The sequence below is a fragment of the Diplotaxodon limnothrissa genome, linkage group LG22 (assembly GCF_057381915.1).
Source record: "Diplotaxodon limnothrissa isolate DT_005_m linkage group LG22, D_limnothrissa_male_GT1.1, whole genome shotgun sequence".
NCBI lineage: Eukaryota > Metazoa > Chordata > Actinopteri > Cichliformes > Cichlidae > Diplotaxodon > Diplotaxodon limnothrissa.
Genome location: NC_140616.1, coordinates 17518369 through 17532290, shown reverse-complemented (window position 1 = coordinate 17532290; position 13922 = coordinate 17518369). Strand labels below are relative to the sequence as shown.

At 42.8% G+C, this 13922-nt stretch overlaps 1 protein-coding gene across 1 annotated transcript; it reads left to right on the top strand.

Moving 5' to 3' along the window:
- The first annotated feature begins 3767 nt into the window (after nt 1-3767).
- Nucleotides 3768-12810, top strand: stmn2b (stathmin 2b). The gene is made up of 5 exons (XM_085345838.1): nt 3768-3931; nt 9842-9937; nt 10052-10224; nt 10810-11001; nt 12751-12810. Exons 1-5 carry the CDS (start codon nt 3913-3915, stop codon nt 12808-12810), a joined length of 540 nt encoding a protein of 179 aa, XP_085201964.1. The 5' UTR covers nt 3768-3912.
- The last annotated feature ends 1112 nt before the right edge of the window (nt 12811-13922 follow it).

Below are 13922 nucleotides of genomic sequence, written 5' to 3'. Positions count from 1 at the left end.
GTGTGCCAGGAAAATACTCCCCACACAGGGGCGGATCTAGAAGGGTGGCATGTGCCACCCTAAAATGATCACTTGCCATCTTGGTTTTGAATATGACAATGTTGTTTATTAAAAAAAAGATAGCATTAACACTTTGAGCCTAGCTACAGTTAACCCTGAATATAAATTCTAAAACTGAATATATTGCATAATGTTACCCCCCACCACCACCACCAATATTAACAAATGGTTCAGCCCATAGCACAGAAAATTGTTAATTTAAGCATGTAACAATTTGATTTTTTTTCTAACAAAAAACAGTGAAACTTAAGTTATACTTGTGTCTGTAAATGAACCGCCCCATGTGGTATAGCTTTCTGTGGATTTTGATTGTATAAATATATTCGTTTATTTCTTATAAAGGCTATACAGTGCATAAAATCAAAATGCACATGTTTTATGTAACTGAAATGTTTAATTATGAGGGCTACAGAGAATAATTAAGTTATACATCCATTCGCTTCCGCTTATCCTTTTCAGGGTCGCGGGGGTGCTGGCACCTATCCCAGGTGTCATAGGGCGAGAGGCAGGGTACACCCTGGACAGGTCGCCAGTCTGTCACAGGGCCAACACACAGGGACAGACAACCATTCGCACTCACATTCATCTGCACCTAGTGACAATTTGGATTATCCAATTAACCTATCCCCACAAGCTGCATGTCTTTGGACGGTGGGAGGAAGCCGGAGTACCCGGAGGGAACCGACGCAAACACAGGGAGAACATGCAAACTCCACACAGAAAGACCCCGGCCTGATGTTGGAATTGAACTCAGGACCTTCTTGCTGTGCGGCAACAGTGCTAACCATCGTGCCACCGTGCTGTCAAGTTATACAATATTTATATAATATTTATATGAAACGTGTATATTTACTACATTTGAATCATTTTAACCATAATGGGATGGCTTTATTTCGCCACCCCATTTCATTTCCATGCCACCCTAAGAAAATTTCTCTAGATCCGCCCCTGTCCCCACACCATTACACCACCAGCACGAGCCTGAACTGTTGAGCCTATCCCTACTATCACAGGGCGAGTGGCAGGGTACACCCTGACAGGTTGAAAGTCTTACACAGGGCAAACGCAGAGACAGACACCCTTTATTTCATGTTATTTACATTCTTCCACTCTTCTGCTGTTCAGTTTTGGTGAGCCCATGGGAATTATACCATCAGTTTCCTGTTCTCAACTGACAGCAGTGGCACCAAGTGTGGTCTTCTGCTGCTGTAGCCCATCTGCTCTTCAGAGAGACTTTTTCACCCAACTGCTGCTCACTGGATATCTTCTCTTTTTGAGACCAAAATAATTGAAATCTTCTTTCTTTCAAATTATGCTGGTCAATTAAAACTTCAGTAGGTCGACCCGTACTGATTTACAGCCATGTGATTGGCTGATCAGATATTTGCATTAATGAACTATTGAACAGGTTTATGTAATAAGTAGTAACTGTACATCAGTAGAATCCCATAAATAATAAAACAACAAATAGAAAGGATGAAGAGGCTCAAACCGTTTACTAGGTTAAAGTTATTTTACTTTAGCCTAGTAAATGGTTTGAGTTGTAAATTGTGAGTGGCGATCGTGGCTAAAGAGTTGGGAGTTCGCCTTGTAATCGGAAGGTTGCTGGTTTGAGCCCCGGCTTGGACAGTCTCGGTCGTTGTGTCCTTGGGCAAGATACTTCACACGTTGCCTACTGGTGGTGGTCAGAGGGCCCGGTGGCGCCAGTGTCCGGCAGCCTCGCCTCTGTCAGTGCGCCTCAGGGTGGCTGTGGCTACAATGTAGCTGCCATCACCAGTGTGTGAATGTGTTTGTGAATGGGTGGATGACTGGATATGTAAAGCGCTTTGGGGTCCTTAGGGACTAGTAAAGCGCTATATAAATACAGGCCATTTATTCCATTCATGCCACCTTATTACAAGCCACAGCTACAAACATTGGTATATTGTTGGGCCTAGTTAAACATTGGCTTTTTACAGAACCTCTCACTACACATGAATAAACAGTGGGCACATAACGACTTTGTTATCTATGCAAGCGCATGCTTTGTGATAAGGACCCTGTACTTTAGGATAGTATGGAAAAAACTTCTAAAGAAATTCTATCTTTGTGCTCAAATTTTTGGAAATAAAATTGAAAAAGAGAAAAGGGAGTGCAATTTCCTGTCTAGTGGAAATAAGGTCAGGCATTCCACCAATCTCTGATAGCTTTCTTTGGAAATGCTACTATAGTGTTAATGTTCTCATCTTTTTCGTCCTTTTGCTGTTCTCTGCCTTCTATTTCTGCAAATACCTTGTATCATGGTTCCTGGGGTTGACACAATTTGCAGACACAGACAGAATATCAATATATCAGAAAATAAATAAATACATAAGATACATTATACACAGTAAAATAAATGAACAAAATGATGAATAAATGATTATTCAAAGAGGAAATATAGACAATAGATTAATGAATGAAAATTCAATAGTAACTAACAATGGACTTACATTTTCTGTTTGCCTGTATTTCTTTTATATATCATATTAGGTGCATTTTCTTGGATATTGGATGATGTTTTTTTGAGTCATTAGTTGATGTATTGTTATTGCCAGTTTTGACAGGAACTTTTCTCCGCGTACCCTACAGACTTGAGATTTGCTGCCACCTAGAGGCTATTCTTTTAATAATTCAAGTTTGGTGGTCTTTTGCCTTTGCATATAGCTAGCTTTACATCTTTATATACCCATAGATATATAGATATAGATATAAACACACACACACACACACACACACACACACACACACACACACACACACACACACACACACGCACGCACAATTGTTTCACCTCTAACCGTTTATCAGAAACAAAAGAGGAGACTCCCTCACTATCAGCTGTCACAGCAGGGTTGGCGCTCTGTTATGCAGGAGGACATTAGGTGTGTCAGAGTTTGCCTGGAGGAGAGGAGACTGTGGTAGAGTGCATTACATGGTAAAGCGCTCATTACAGGCACCGCCAAGTCAACTGGATTAGATGTTGGGAGTCCCTGCAATTGATTTCAAAATAAAACACACGTATTTAGAATATATTTAGCTTTTCCATAATGTTTGACGTTTACGCAAATTGTTGGGGAGCCTCACAGTTTAATTAAAAAAACAAACAAACAAATAAAAAAAAACAAAAAACAAATATTCTCTCCTCTTAGCATATTACATATACTTCACATGCACCTGTTAAGAGTTTATGATTATTGTCTGGCTGTATAAAATGTTAGCTGGCAATGAGAAAACCAGTTTTCAGTTCTAAATTTAATGTAATTTGTTTATAGATTTTATAGTGCTTAAAAAAGAAAAAACCGTACATATTCCGGTTATTTAAGCCATCGCGTTTATAAGTTGGAGCCATGACACCAGCATTTATTTTTCAGTGCATTTCTTATTGCATTTTATTCCGATATTAATTCTGCGTTGTCTGTTTTAATTTGAAGCAAGAAAAAAATTCTTTGTTAGACTAAAACATTTTGAGACTTGAGTCTTGTATAAATGCTGCTGTGCAAATATTATTTATTTGTTTGTTTGTTAGTTTATTGTTATATTATATTTTTATTTTTTAAATATTATTTTGTAATTATTTATTTTTGCTTCCACTCTTTGGTCCCTCAGTAAAATGATTCATGGCTACTTTTATTCCGGAGGGGTGCGCACTTCCGCTCATGCCTTCGTTATTGGCCAGCTGCTTGACGCAGCTCGTCACAGACCACCAGGCGCACCGGCATCCCCCGTCTCTGCTGACTCAGTGCCTTACCAGCAGTCCCTTCACCCCGAGATAGCATCCAGCAACTGACGCACACTCCTCCGGTCAACCCGCCCAGGCACTACCGTACAGAAATGGCTAAGACCGCGATCGGTGAGTTTTGCACTTTATTACGTGTGTGTGTTTTAGTGACATTACAGCGGATGCGCAGTTTGAGGAGGATGAGAGGCAGTGGCGACACCCATGGCACAAAAGGATGCTGAGGGTTGTTGGGAGGGAGCGGCCAGACTCCTCCGCAAGTCGCTGCTAAATATGTGATGAAGTTGTAAATCCGATGCAGCATTTTGAAGATTCATTATTATTATTAAATATTATTTTGGTCTTTAAAAGTCTAATCGATTTTGTCTAATTGTAAATCCAGTTCGGTGTCAATCAGTGAGGGGAGTTTGAGGTTCAGTTTGCCGTGTGAATGACGCATATTTATTTATTCAGCTGAAAGAAAAAAAACATATACATAAATACTCCATAAATGCAAAAGCCGGGCTGTTTTCCCAGCCTGCACAGCATCATCTTGTCGATGCCTGCCTGCCGCACCTGCCTCTTGTTGCCTGACTCAGAGCCGTGCAGCATAATGCAGCGCCAGCGACCCCACCCAACATCTACGGTCCCTTCAAAGCAACCCAGCCGCTCTCCAAGGGTGTGAAATATTTCCCCGTGACAAATCTCATTATTAAAACTGGGCCATCCTATGTAGCTGCGCTGTCTAAAGCCCGCTGAACCAATTTTGTGGTTACCGCCAAAGACGTGAATCAAAGAGAGATAGAGAGGGGGAAGGAAAAAAAGAAAGAAAGAAAGAAAAGGAACTGCTTCGCATTCCAGGGAAGAATTTACAACAAGGGACGGAAATATTAGACATCATTCCTGTTGGCAAGGTTATTGACAGTAATTATATTTGACAGCTATTATATTTGATAAGAGTTTTATGATCGGGCTGCAAATGATGCTTGAAGGCAAACATGACGGCATTTGGCATAAATATTCGGGGGGTGGGAGGGGATAAAATGGGATGCATGCTGTGGCAGGTGGAAGGCCTTGTGTCAGTAAATGCATCTCAACATCCCGGTTTCATTTGGGCTTTTTAACCCATCTCCTCTTCAGACCATAAACACTGCATGGGAGCTGCAGGGTTGCTAAAAAAGAAGCCCTGCCCACCACTAACGTGTGTGCGTGTGTGTTTGAGGAGAAAAAGAGCAGTGTGTGTGTGGTCAGTCTAGGGGATGGTGTGTTTGTTTTCTGCATGGTTGACATGCTGATGGATGCAGGGGCACGCTGAGGGACAGCGGTAAGGGTCCTCGGGTCTGCACTCAGTGAAACCAGCAACTAAACCCTGGCTGTTACATTTATTCCCCCCCTCCTCCCCCTTCTCCTCTTCCTCCTTGTCCTCCTACGCCTTCTCTTTTTTCCTCCGTGATTTGAGCTGTGGACAGGCAGACAGGAAGGGATGGGCATGGAGCAGACACTCCGCCATCATGCCAGTCAGCTTTCATTGGGTCGCTGAGTTCATGTAGGTTGTGCAGAAGCGCAAGAATAGTCTTAATGTTTCAGAACCAAACTGCTGTTTCACGTTGAAAATTATACAACTATATGTAAGGACAGAAAGGGATGATAAATGCCACCAGAAACATGTGATTTTGTTGGTTATCTTAAATTCTTGACAGTATAATATAGATCAGGACCACTCCTGTGTGCTTTAAGGCTTCTAAGCACTCTTCCTGATCCCTATCAGGTCCACTTGTCATATCCAATTAGGTGTGGTTATTCAACTAGCTCCATAAAATCTGTGCACACAACAAAAGCAGCTCAGATAACGGCAAATCTCATCTTCACATGTCTCTCAGGTTTGTTTGTCTGTCTCCATGTCTGCCTGCCTGCAAGATCACGCTAAAAACTGCTCTGCGAAAACCTGACGGGGAGGCGGAGCACAGCTAAAAGGAGAAGCCATTAAATTTTGATGCAGAGCCGAGTCACTTTCTTTAAAATTGCGAAATAGGGCACTGGCCTTGGAGGAGGATGCGCTCGCTCTGCCCTTTCCAGTTCATCCTGATTAATCACTCCATCGATCTATGCAGCACACTCCCATTACTGGTTCAGATGACTGTTGCTTTTTAAGATAGGCCGAGAGGAAGAGGTGACATCAGTCCAGTGGTGATCCATGATGTGGTCATAAAAATTTACATGTGGGTTAAAGACAGTTCAGACATTTTAACATCCTTGGCAAGTCTGGTTGTTCTCTACAGACTCAAGAGTATCTTATAGACACAACCTCATTATTTTAAACATGCATTAGAAACCGAATTTTCCCTTTTAATATTTCCTGGCACAGTATCCGCATATTCACCACCTTGATTTAAGCAGTTTGTTGATTAATGATAGTATTTGGTGTATGCAGTTAGTTTGGGTTTATATTACAGATATTAGAGCACACTAAATAACTACGTCACAGCCGTACAGCCTGTCATCATCACCTAGGGGAGCAGCATCTACCTACAAGTGATTTGTAGACATCCATCACACTGTCAGCTTGGCGAGATGTCTATGATCAGCTTTCAAATGACAACATTTTCTCCCACTTTGTATACTCATATACTCGGTTTCTGTATGTTCACGTGTCCATACCTCTTTCCTTCATTTCCAGGGAACAGTTGTCAGCATTTTTACTGATATTTTCGCGCATTTGAGCACAGACTGTCATGTTTCAAGCAAAAGTGCTAAAACATACTAAAATTGGGGGGATTTGATCCTCTTTGCTTGTGATGCTCAGCTGATGATATTAATTGTGGCTGTTAGCTGCAGGCTCACATATTGATAGCTATTAGAAATTTTCCCTACCTGCCCTTCATCGTCCGGCTGCTCTAATATTTCCCGTAATGGCTAATTTTGCTCTTAATAACCTTGTGATTTTATTGCTGATGGGCGATTTGACTGTAAAGGGCTGGTATGTGCCGAACAGGAGCGCCAAACTCGCACTGCTGTGACTCTACAGCACCCAAGAGGGCAGTGGAGATTTGATGCACAGGGTCATATTTTGTAGGGCAAGTTTTGTAGCCAATTTGCTCCTAGTGCTGCTAAGAGTGTCATTTCATTTGTTTTTCCACCCCGTGTGCCTTTTTACTCAACGTGACTATCCCATAAATTCTTGTAATGGTGTTTTTTAAGACTGCATGAAGAAGAAGGGAGGAAGAGTGTGGCTGAGGGGGGGGGGGAGGCTCCAGGAAAAATACCAAATAGGGGTGTGGCGGTTTGTGGCAACGCACTCTCTCTGAGGAGATGCTGGGAGCGTGGGTGAAAAAATAGAGAAAGAGAGTGAGAGGGAGAGTGCACCAGCGACAGATGAGACGGAGGCTTGGGGATGCAGAAGGTGCTGGGGAAGAGGGATGCTTGCGGGGGTGGAGGTAGTGTGGATATTGATGATCTGCACTCTTTCGGCTGATGGATTGGAAGAGGAAGTGCAGTTTGATGGCTGTGTCTGTGGTTGTGGGACGGGAGGAGCAGCTCTGACTGGTTGGAACCAGCCTGATGGATTGGAGTGGGAGCAGTAAAGTGTTGATGTCCCCGTCTGAAATTACTTCATCTCATCTTAAACTGACATATATCGCTTCAGCACGCCTGAAGCTCTGCCAGAAACCTTTGTTTGGAACGCCGTAGCTAGCCATTTTAATGTTTGTGATCCTCTGGGAATGACCATATTATTACACTGCTTACAGAAGGAATTCTCTCAGGAGGAATACAGTAGCACTTTAATGTTTCTACATAATAGTGACTCTCATATATTTTTGATTATGGAAATGAAAGGGGGGGGGGGAATGTGGGTTTCAGACATGGAGAGCTGTTTCAGTTCACAGCAAGCGGTTCTTCTTAAGAGAATCAATTTAATTTAACAGTCATAGAAAAGCAAAAAAAAGTTTTTGCACCTTTATTAATAACCAGGATAGAGCTGCAATCATGGGCGAATTTATCCACTCGTCCATCAATACAGATAAAGTCTCCTTTTTTATGTGATATGCTGCTTTTTTCCAGCTAAAATGAGATACCTAACAAGCTCCTCTTAACTAGAGACTTCAGTGATTAACCAATTTGTCAAGAAAATCACCATCGAATTAACAGATTATGAAAAAATCATTAGTTGCAGCCAGAACTGCAGAAACTGTAGATCCACAGGAAAAAAAAGGACCCGCCCAGACTCAGCAACCAGTAAAGAGGAATATCTACTGATCTGCTCCATTAACCCAAATTATCTGCTCCACTGAATTGTTAACTGTCTGAGTCTTTAGCTGTCAAGTGGAGTTGTACGTACGAGAACATGGCTGCTGGGCCTTGACATATACACAGCCCCGTAATGAGCCAGTGACACCCTCCCCCACCCCCATCAGCAGAAATGGTGCAGTCCAGTAATTATGAGTTTAAGTGGCATCCACCTGACTTGGCTCCTTCCATTTATCTGTCCTGAGGGCAGTCAGCGGTGGAGGGAGCTGATAATCCTTCCGTCTGTGATTTCAGTTTAAGTCAGAAAGGCGTTGGCACCATCGCAGGGCTACACCTCACCACTCGAGTGTTTTCTCCCCCTCTCACCCCTTTTCACTCTCTCTCTCCTTTCATCTCATAGAAATTGCACTCTTTTCTGTTTCTTTCATCTTCATTCCTATTCTCTCTCTCTCCTTTCTTCCAATAATTCTCGTTTTTTTTATCAGCCTCCCTCCTGCTGTGCTCTTACTCTTTCCCTCTTCCTCCTCAGGGAAGGGGCTAACAAGGCCATCGGAGAATAGCAAGAGCTACATCTGAGAGTTTATCACATTACGGTGGCGTCTGCCCGTCTGCAGGGCAGAAAGTGAGACGCAGGGAGTGAGAGTGAGAGAGTGAGAAGGGAATGAGAGAAAAGAAGCGGCTTGTATTAATCACACTGTACCCCACCACAGAGAAGCTCTTTCCCAGTAAATCTAATTTCAGACGTTGGTACTGTGGCCTTCTGCAAATCATGAATCAATGTGCCACATTTCAGCCCTGAAGGCCTTGTGCTCTGGGTGATGGATTATGCCATACAATGACAGTTGGCATGCAAATCTGCCCCATGAGGCAGTGCACCTTGACAGATGTGCAAACGCAGAATATTTCACAACCTGCAGCGTGTTGCAGATACTTTTGCCTTCTCTCTGCTGGGACTGCTGCTGAACTTAAAGCACAAATTACAAAGGAGTAGGTGCCAAAAACACAAGAATGAAAAAAAAGAAAAAAGAACAAGGTTACACAAGGTTGTTCTTTTCATACTTTTATTTTCTGTCTGCCCTTCGGAGTATTTGTTCCTCCCTGCAGGGGCGTAGGTTGCCAAACACAGCAACTATGAATTGCTGCCAGCTTCACTTCAATGTTATTAAGTTTTTGGACTGTAAATGGACCATGGGATGGACAGCCATACTGCTGTGCTATGCTGATAAGCTAAACCAGTAGCTGTTAGCCTCCTCTATCCATAAGCCACAGTCTAAGAAGATAAAAAACCCAAAGATTATCTGGCTTCTAAAATTACCTGAAAACCATACAACTAATCGCTGATTACCTACAGAAAAGCTGTGGAGCACAAGGGCGTTGGTCTGCCGGCGTTAATAAATAATAGGCCGAAATAAATGCATAGCTAATGATGTGTGGAGAATCCTGTGGGGATGGAAGCATCTTGACTGTTGGGGAAATTAGGTCAAGTAAGGACACATCCGTCATGCTCCCCTCAGTGGAAACAAAAGCCTCAAAATGTCTGCAAAACCCTGAGCAGTTCAGCTGCAGCAGACATCCTTTGATGAGATTTCCTTTTGGACGTCTTGATGAATAATTATCCCTCCAAAAATGTTAATATTTACATCAAAGACCTCCCGTGGAAGTAGAAGTAGGTTACAGATGTTTCATCTTTTTTCTGTGTTACTGGGTTAATATTTTGCCTGTGTGCATGTTAGAGGCGCGGCCCTAAGTGTGCACGACAGCAAAGTAAGCAGAAGTAATATTTCACATTTGTATCCGCAGCTTACAAAGAGAAGATGAAGGAGATTTCAGTTCTCTCGCTCATCTGCTCCTGTCTGTATCCCGAGAGCCGCAAAAATATCATGGGCGACTATGAAGGTAGGGTGGATATAAGCCTCCTGTTTTATCCAAAAGCACCTGAAGGAAGAAAGAAAGGCAGAGAAAAGTGAGAATTGTCTTTCTTTTGTTCGTTTTTGTTGCACACGCATGCAGATATGGACATAAAGCCCATTAACAAGCGCGCCTCAGGCCAGGCCTTTGAGGTCATCCTGAAGCCGACCTCCCCTGTATCTGAAGTGGCCCACTGCATCACCAGTCCCCCAAAGAGGGACATTTCCCTGGAGGATATCCAAAAGAAGCTGGAGGCAGCTGAGGACCGAAGACGGGTAAGGATTTTCCCCCCACAGAGACACAAAAACATCAAGTGTAAGAAAACAAAATAATGCCAAACAAAAGCACAAAATCATCTTCGAGCTTACAAAATATTGCTGCTATGATGTTATAATCGGTTGGCTTCCCTTGAAATCTAATTTCACATAAATGTGCATCACATTGGCTGCTGCACCCTCAAGCCTGTCATGAAAAATCGAGGCTGACATCGGCTAATTCCTGCATCCCATTGATTCGAATGTCAATAGAGTGAGTCCAGCACCTGACGAATCCAACAAACCAGCACCAAATCAATCAACCAATCAATATCACTGATTTTTTTTTAACTCCGACTACCCAATACTGTCAGGAAATATAAATTATAATACATAGTAAATAATTCATTATAGTTTTTAAAAAAATTAAGCCGGTGAGGAAAGACCTTTTCCTAGATCGTTTAAACATCTGCATCTGTTGCACCATCTCTGACTCACTCTCAGAGACATAAATCAATGAGTGGTCAGATTTCAGTAAATCACATTTAAGAACAAATTTAGGAAGACATCTTCTCTCTTCTTTCTCTTCTCCTCTTCCTCCTCCAGTGCCAGGAGGCGCATGTGCTTCAGACCTTGGCTGAGAAGCGAGAGCACGAGCGCGACGTGCTGATGAAGGCCATGGAGGAAAACAGCAACTTCAGCCGCATGGCTGAAGAGAAGCTCCAGATGAAGATGGAGCAAATCGAGGAGAACCGGATGGCTTACCTGGCCGCCATGATGGAGCGCCTGCAGGAGAAGGTGAGGAGCGGAGAGAGTCCCATCTGAAAATTATTCTTCTTATTATCCGGCTAATAATAAAAATTATGTCACTGTGAGACTTTGCAAACAGGCAAATAAATATTTTAGTTGTTACTTCATATTGTGTATAATACATACTGATGTCAGTGTGAATAAGAAACGGTCATTCTCGTTGTGTTGCTCCAACTACAAAATCCCCAGACAAAATATTGACGGTGTGACCTCAGAAAAGCTGAGAAATCTTAAAGAAAAGCTACCTTGTGTTGTGCTTGTATTCATAAATCTATCACTAAGTCAAAGTAGTATCTGCTATTTTCTGATTCGCACTATGAAAACTTAATAACATTTGTCTTTGCTATAAGAGTCCAAAACAAACAGCTGAACAAACTGAAAGTGACTCTGCCGTTACACACAGTGACATATTACCATCAATGTTTTATTACAGTTATGAATCTGACAATGAAACAAACCAGTAAAGACAAATGTGTTTTAGAGCTGAAGTACTGGATAATATTCTCATGTTCATAAAGACAAGAATAAATAGGAACCATATTATTAAGCTAGGCTAATGAATGCTTGTTAGCTGATCACGATCAGCCCCCATTACTCAGTATACAAAAGATACACGTAGCTACTGTCACATCACCCACTGGTCTGAAGCTTCAACAGCCTCTGCCATGTTATATTTTCTGAAGGGCCAAAGCTTATCATTAACCCCACCCACACAGGCCTAGAGACCAGTTGGGAACTGCTTGACAACCACCAGTTGCTAAGAAAAAATGTGTGTTCCCCGACTGGTTGGAAATGCTTGTTGGCAGTTGCTGTAACCAGTGGTTGCTAAGGAAAAGTTATTACCCAATCAGTTGGGGCGTCGATGCAGGAGCTTAATTGCTGTTACTATGTGAAATTGTTTCATAGACAGGTACATGGCGTCCCAGCAAAACCTCTTTGTGATTGCCTTGGCCGCTAGCAGATTGCTGCAGTTGCCCATCGTTGCATGGAAGATGCCAATTTGTCTGCAAACACTTGCCAAATACTTGTTACGCAGCAGTAAAGCACGTCTCTAACAAAGATAACACCACTTTTTGTAAAATATTGGTTGGAGTGGCAGGACACAACGTCGCACTTTTTCAAGTTTCATTAGCACTAGCAGGCGTTTGCAATCAGTGTCTTCCATGCAGACTACAGGCAATCTGTTAGCAGTCCAAGCAGTCACATGGGTGGGGTTATGGTGCAGCACCCTCTTTGCTCGTGACACCTCTAGCAAACCTGATACTGAATACCTTTTTTTTTTCTTTTTCTTTTTCTGTGTGACTGAGGTCATACTTGGACGATCTAGCTAAGGCTAGCTTGTTTAGCAAGCTAAGGACAGTCACCACCAGTTGGGAGTTAGTTGCTTATTCAGTACTCGTGTTCTCCACCATCATTTTGAAAAGTCTTGCACATTTATCAAGTTATCATTAGCAAAAGACAGAATGACATTTAAACTCAAAATTGCCTTTGGGTAGTAGGTCTGGAAATAGATTTTACTGCACAAACACACATTCGCACACACATACATGGACTCGAAAGAGGAAAACAATACAAGCCGTGCTGTCACGGCTGGTAAATATAGCAAGAGGGGAAATGAAGTCCAAGGGTCAGCATAGGGAAACTGTTGCTGTGAACAAGGGGGGAAAAATGTCAGGAAACGGCTGGCAGCAGAGAAAAACGTGACATCCTCAATGTGTGTGTTTATGTTTTTTCTAGGAGAAGCATGCACAGGAGGTGCGCAGGAACAAGGAATTGAGAGAAGCACTGACAGCGTGAGAAACCCCAACTGGTTCCATGTCCCACCTCCACACCCTCCACCGCCTTCCCCAGCCCTGAGGAACGCCCCACCCCGCTCCTTTCCCCACCCGTATCCCACATTTCCCCACCTCTCCACCCCCACCACCATACTCCCCCCTACACTAGTACAAACCACCACAGCCCGAGGTGCCACCCCGACACAGCGGGAGCTTCAAATGGAGTTGGGGGTGGGAAAAATGCAAAAATGATTAAAAACAAAAGAAAGATCAATGTATCCTGTCCACTCTTCCCAAAAAAAAGAATGTTTTCGCTCCGTTTCAAATGAGAGGAAAAAAAAAAAAAATCAAATTGACAAGTGACAGTGGTTTTTGTAAATACTTCCTTTTTTTGTTATATACAGTACGATACAAGCAGCAAAAGTATTGATTGCAGTGTGCCATTTTTATATATAAGTTTCTTCTCCTTGCATATATGGATGTAATAATTTGTTCATTTTCATGTTTACTTTTTTTTGTTCATTTCAGCCTGAGAATGTTTTCTCTTTTAGATTTCTCTTGTGTGATTACAGGCTTAGGTGTTTGTTGTGAGTTTGCCAGCTAGCTGATGGTTGGCGGTGACTGCTTGCGTCCTCACACGGCCCGCATCCTGGCTCAGTTCCCTTCGCCCCTGCAAGTGGCCGCTTACTCATCTGACCCAGCAGATCTGCGAGGCAAAATTAGATCCATCCGGTTTATGCCAGTATTCAATCAGTGAGGAGCAAGTGCAGGAAAGCTGACAGAGGGCAAAGGGGGACAGTTTTGCGTTCATGTGAGGACCGCAAGCCGTCGTCGCACATCCACTCCTGTGAGGTAGGGTAGTGACTGTACCACAGGAGGCCACTTTAGCATTTAATGAGCCCATCCTCATCCTTCTTCCTTCCGTCTGCAAACTCTTCATCTCTCCACATACAACATATATATATATCTACTGTAAAAGCACTCACTCACATGCTCTCCACACAGGCAACCACAGAGCTCAGGCAGAGCGTGCTAATTTCTGTCCATCTGGCACCGGAAAGCTCATCCCTGACAAATGGCGGGCCTCTTATATTCCTCTGAAAACAGGCTTCCAGTCACATTTAAATCACATGT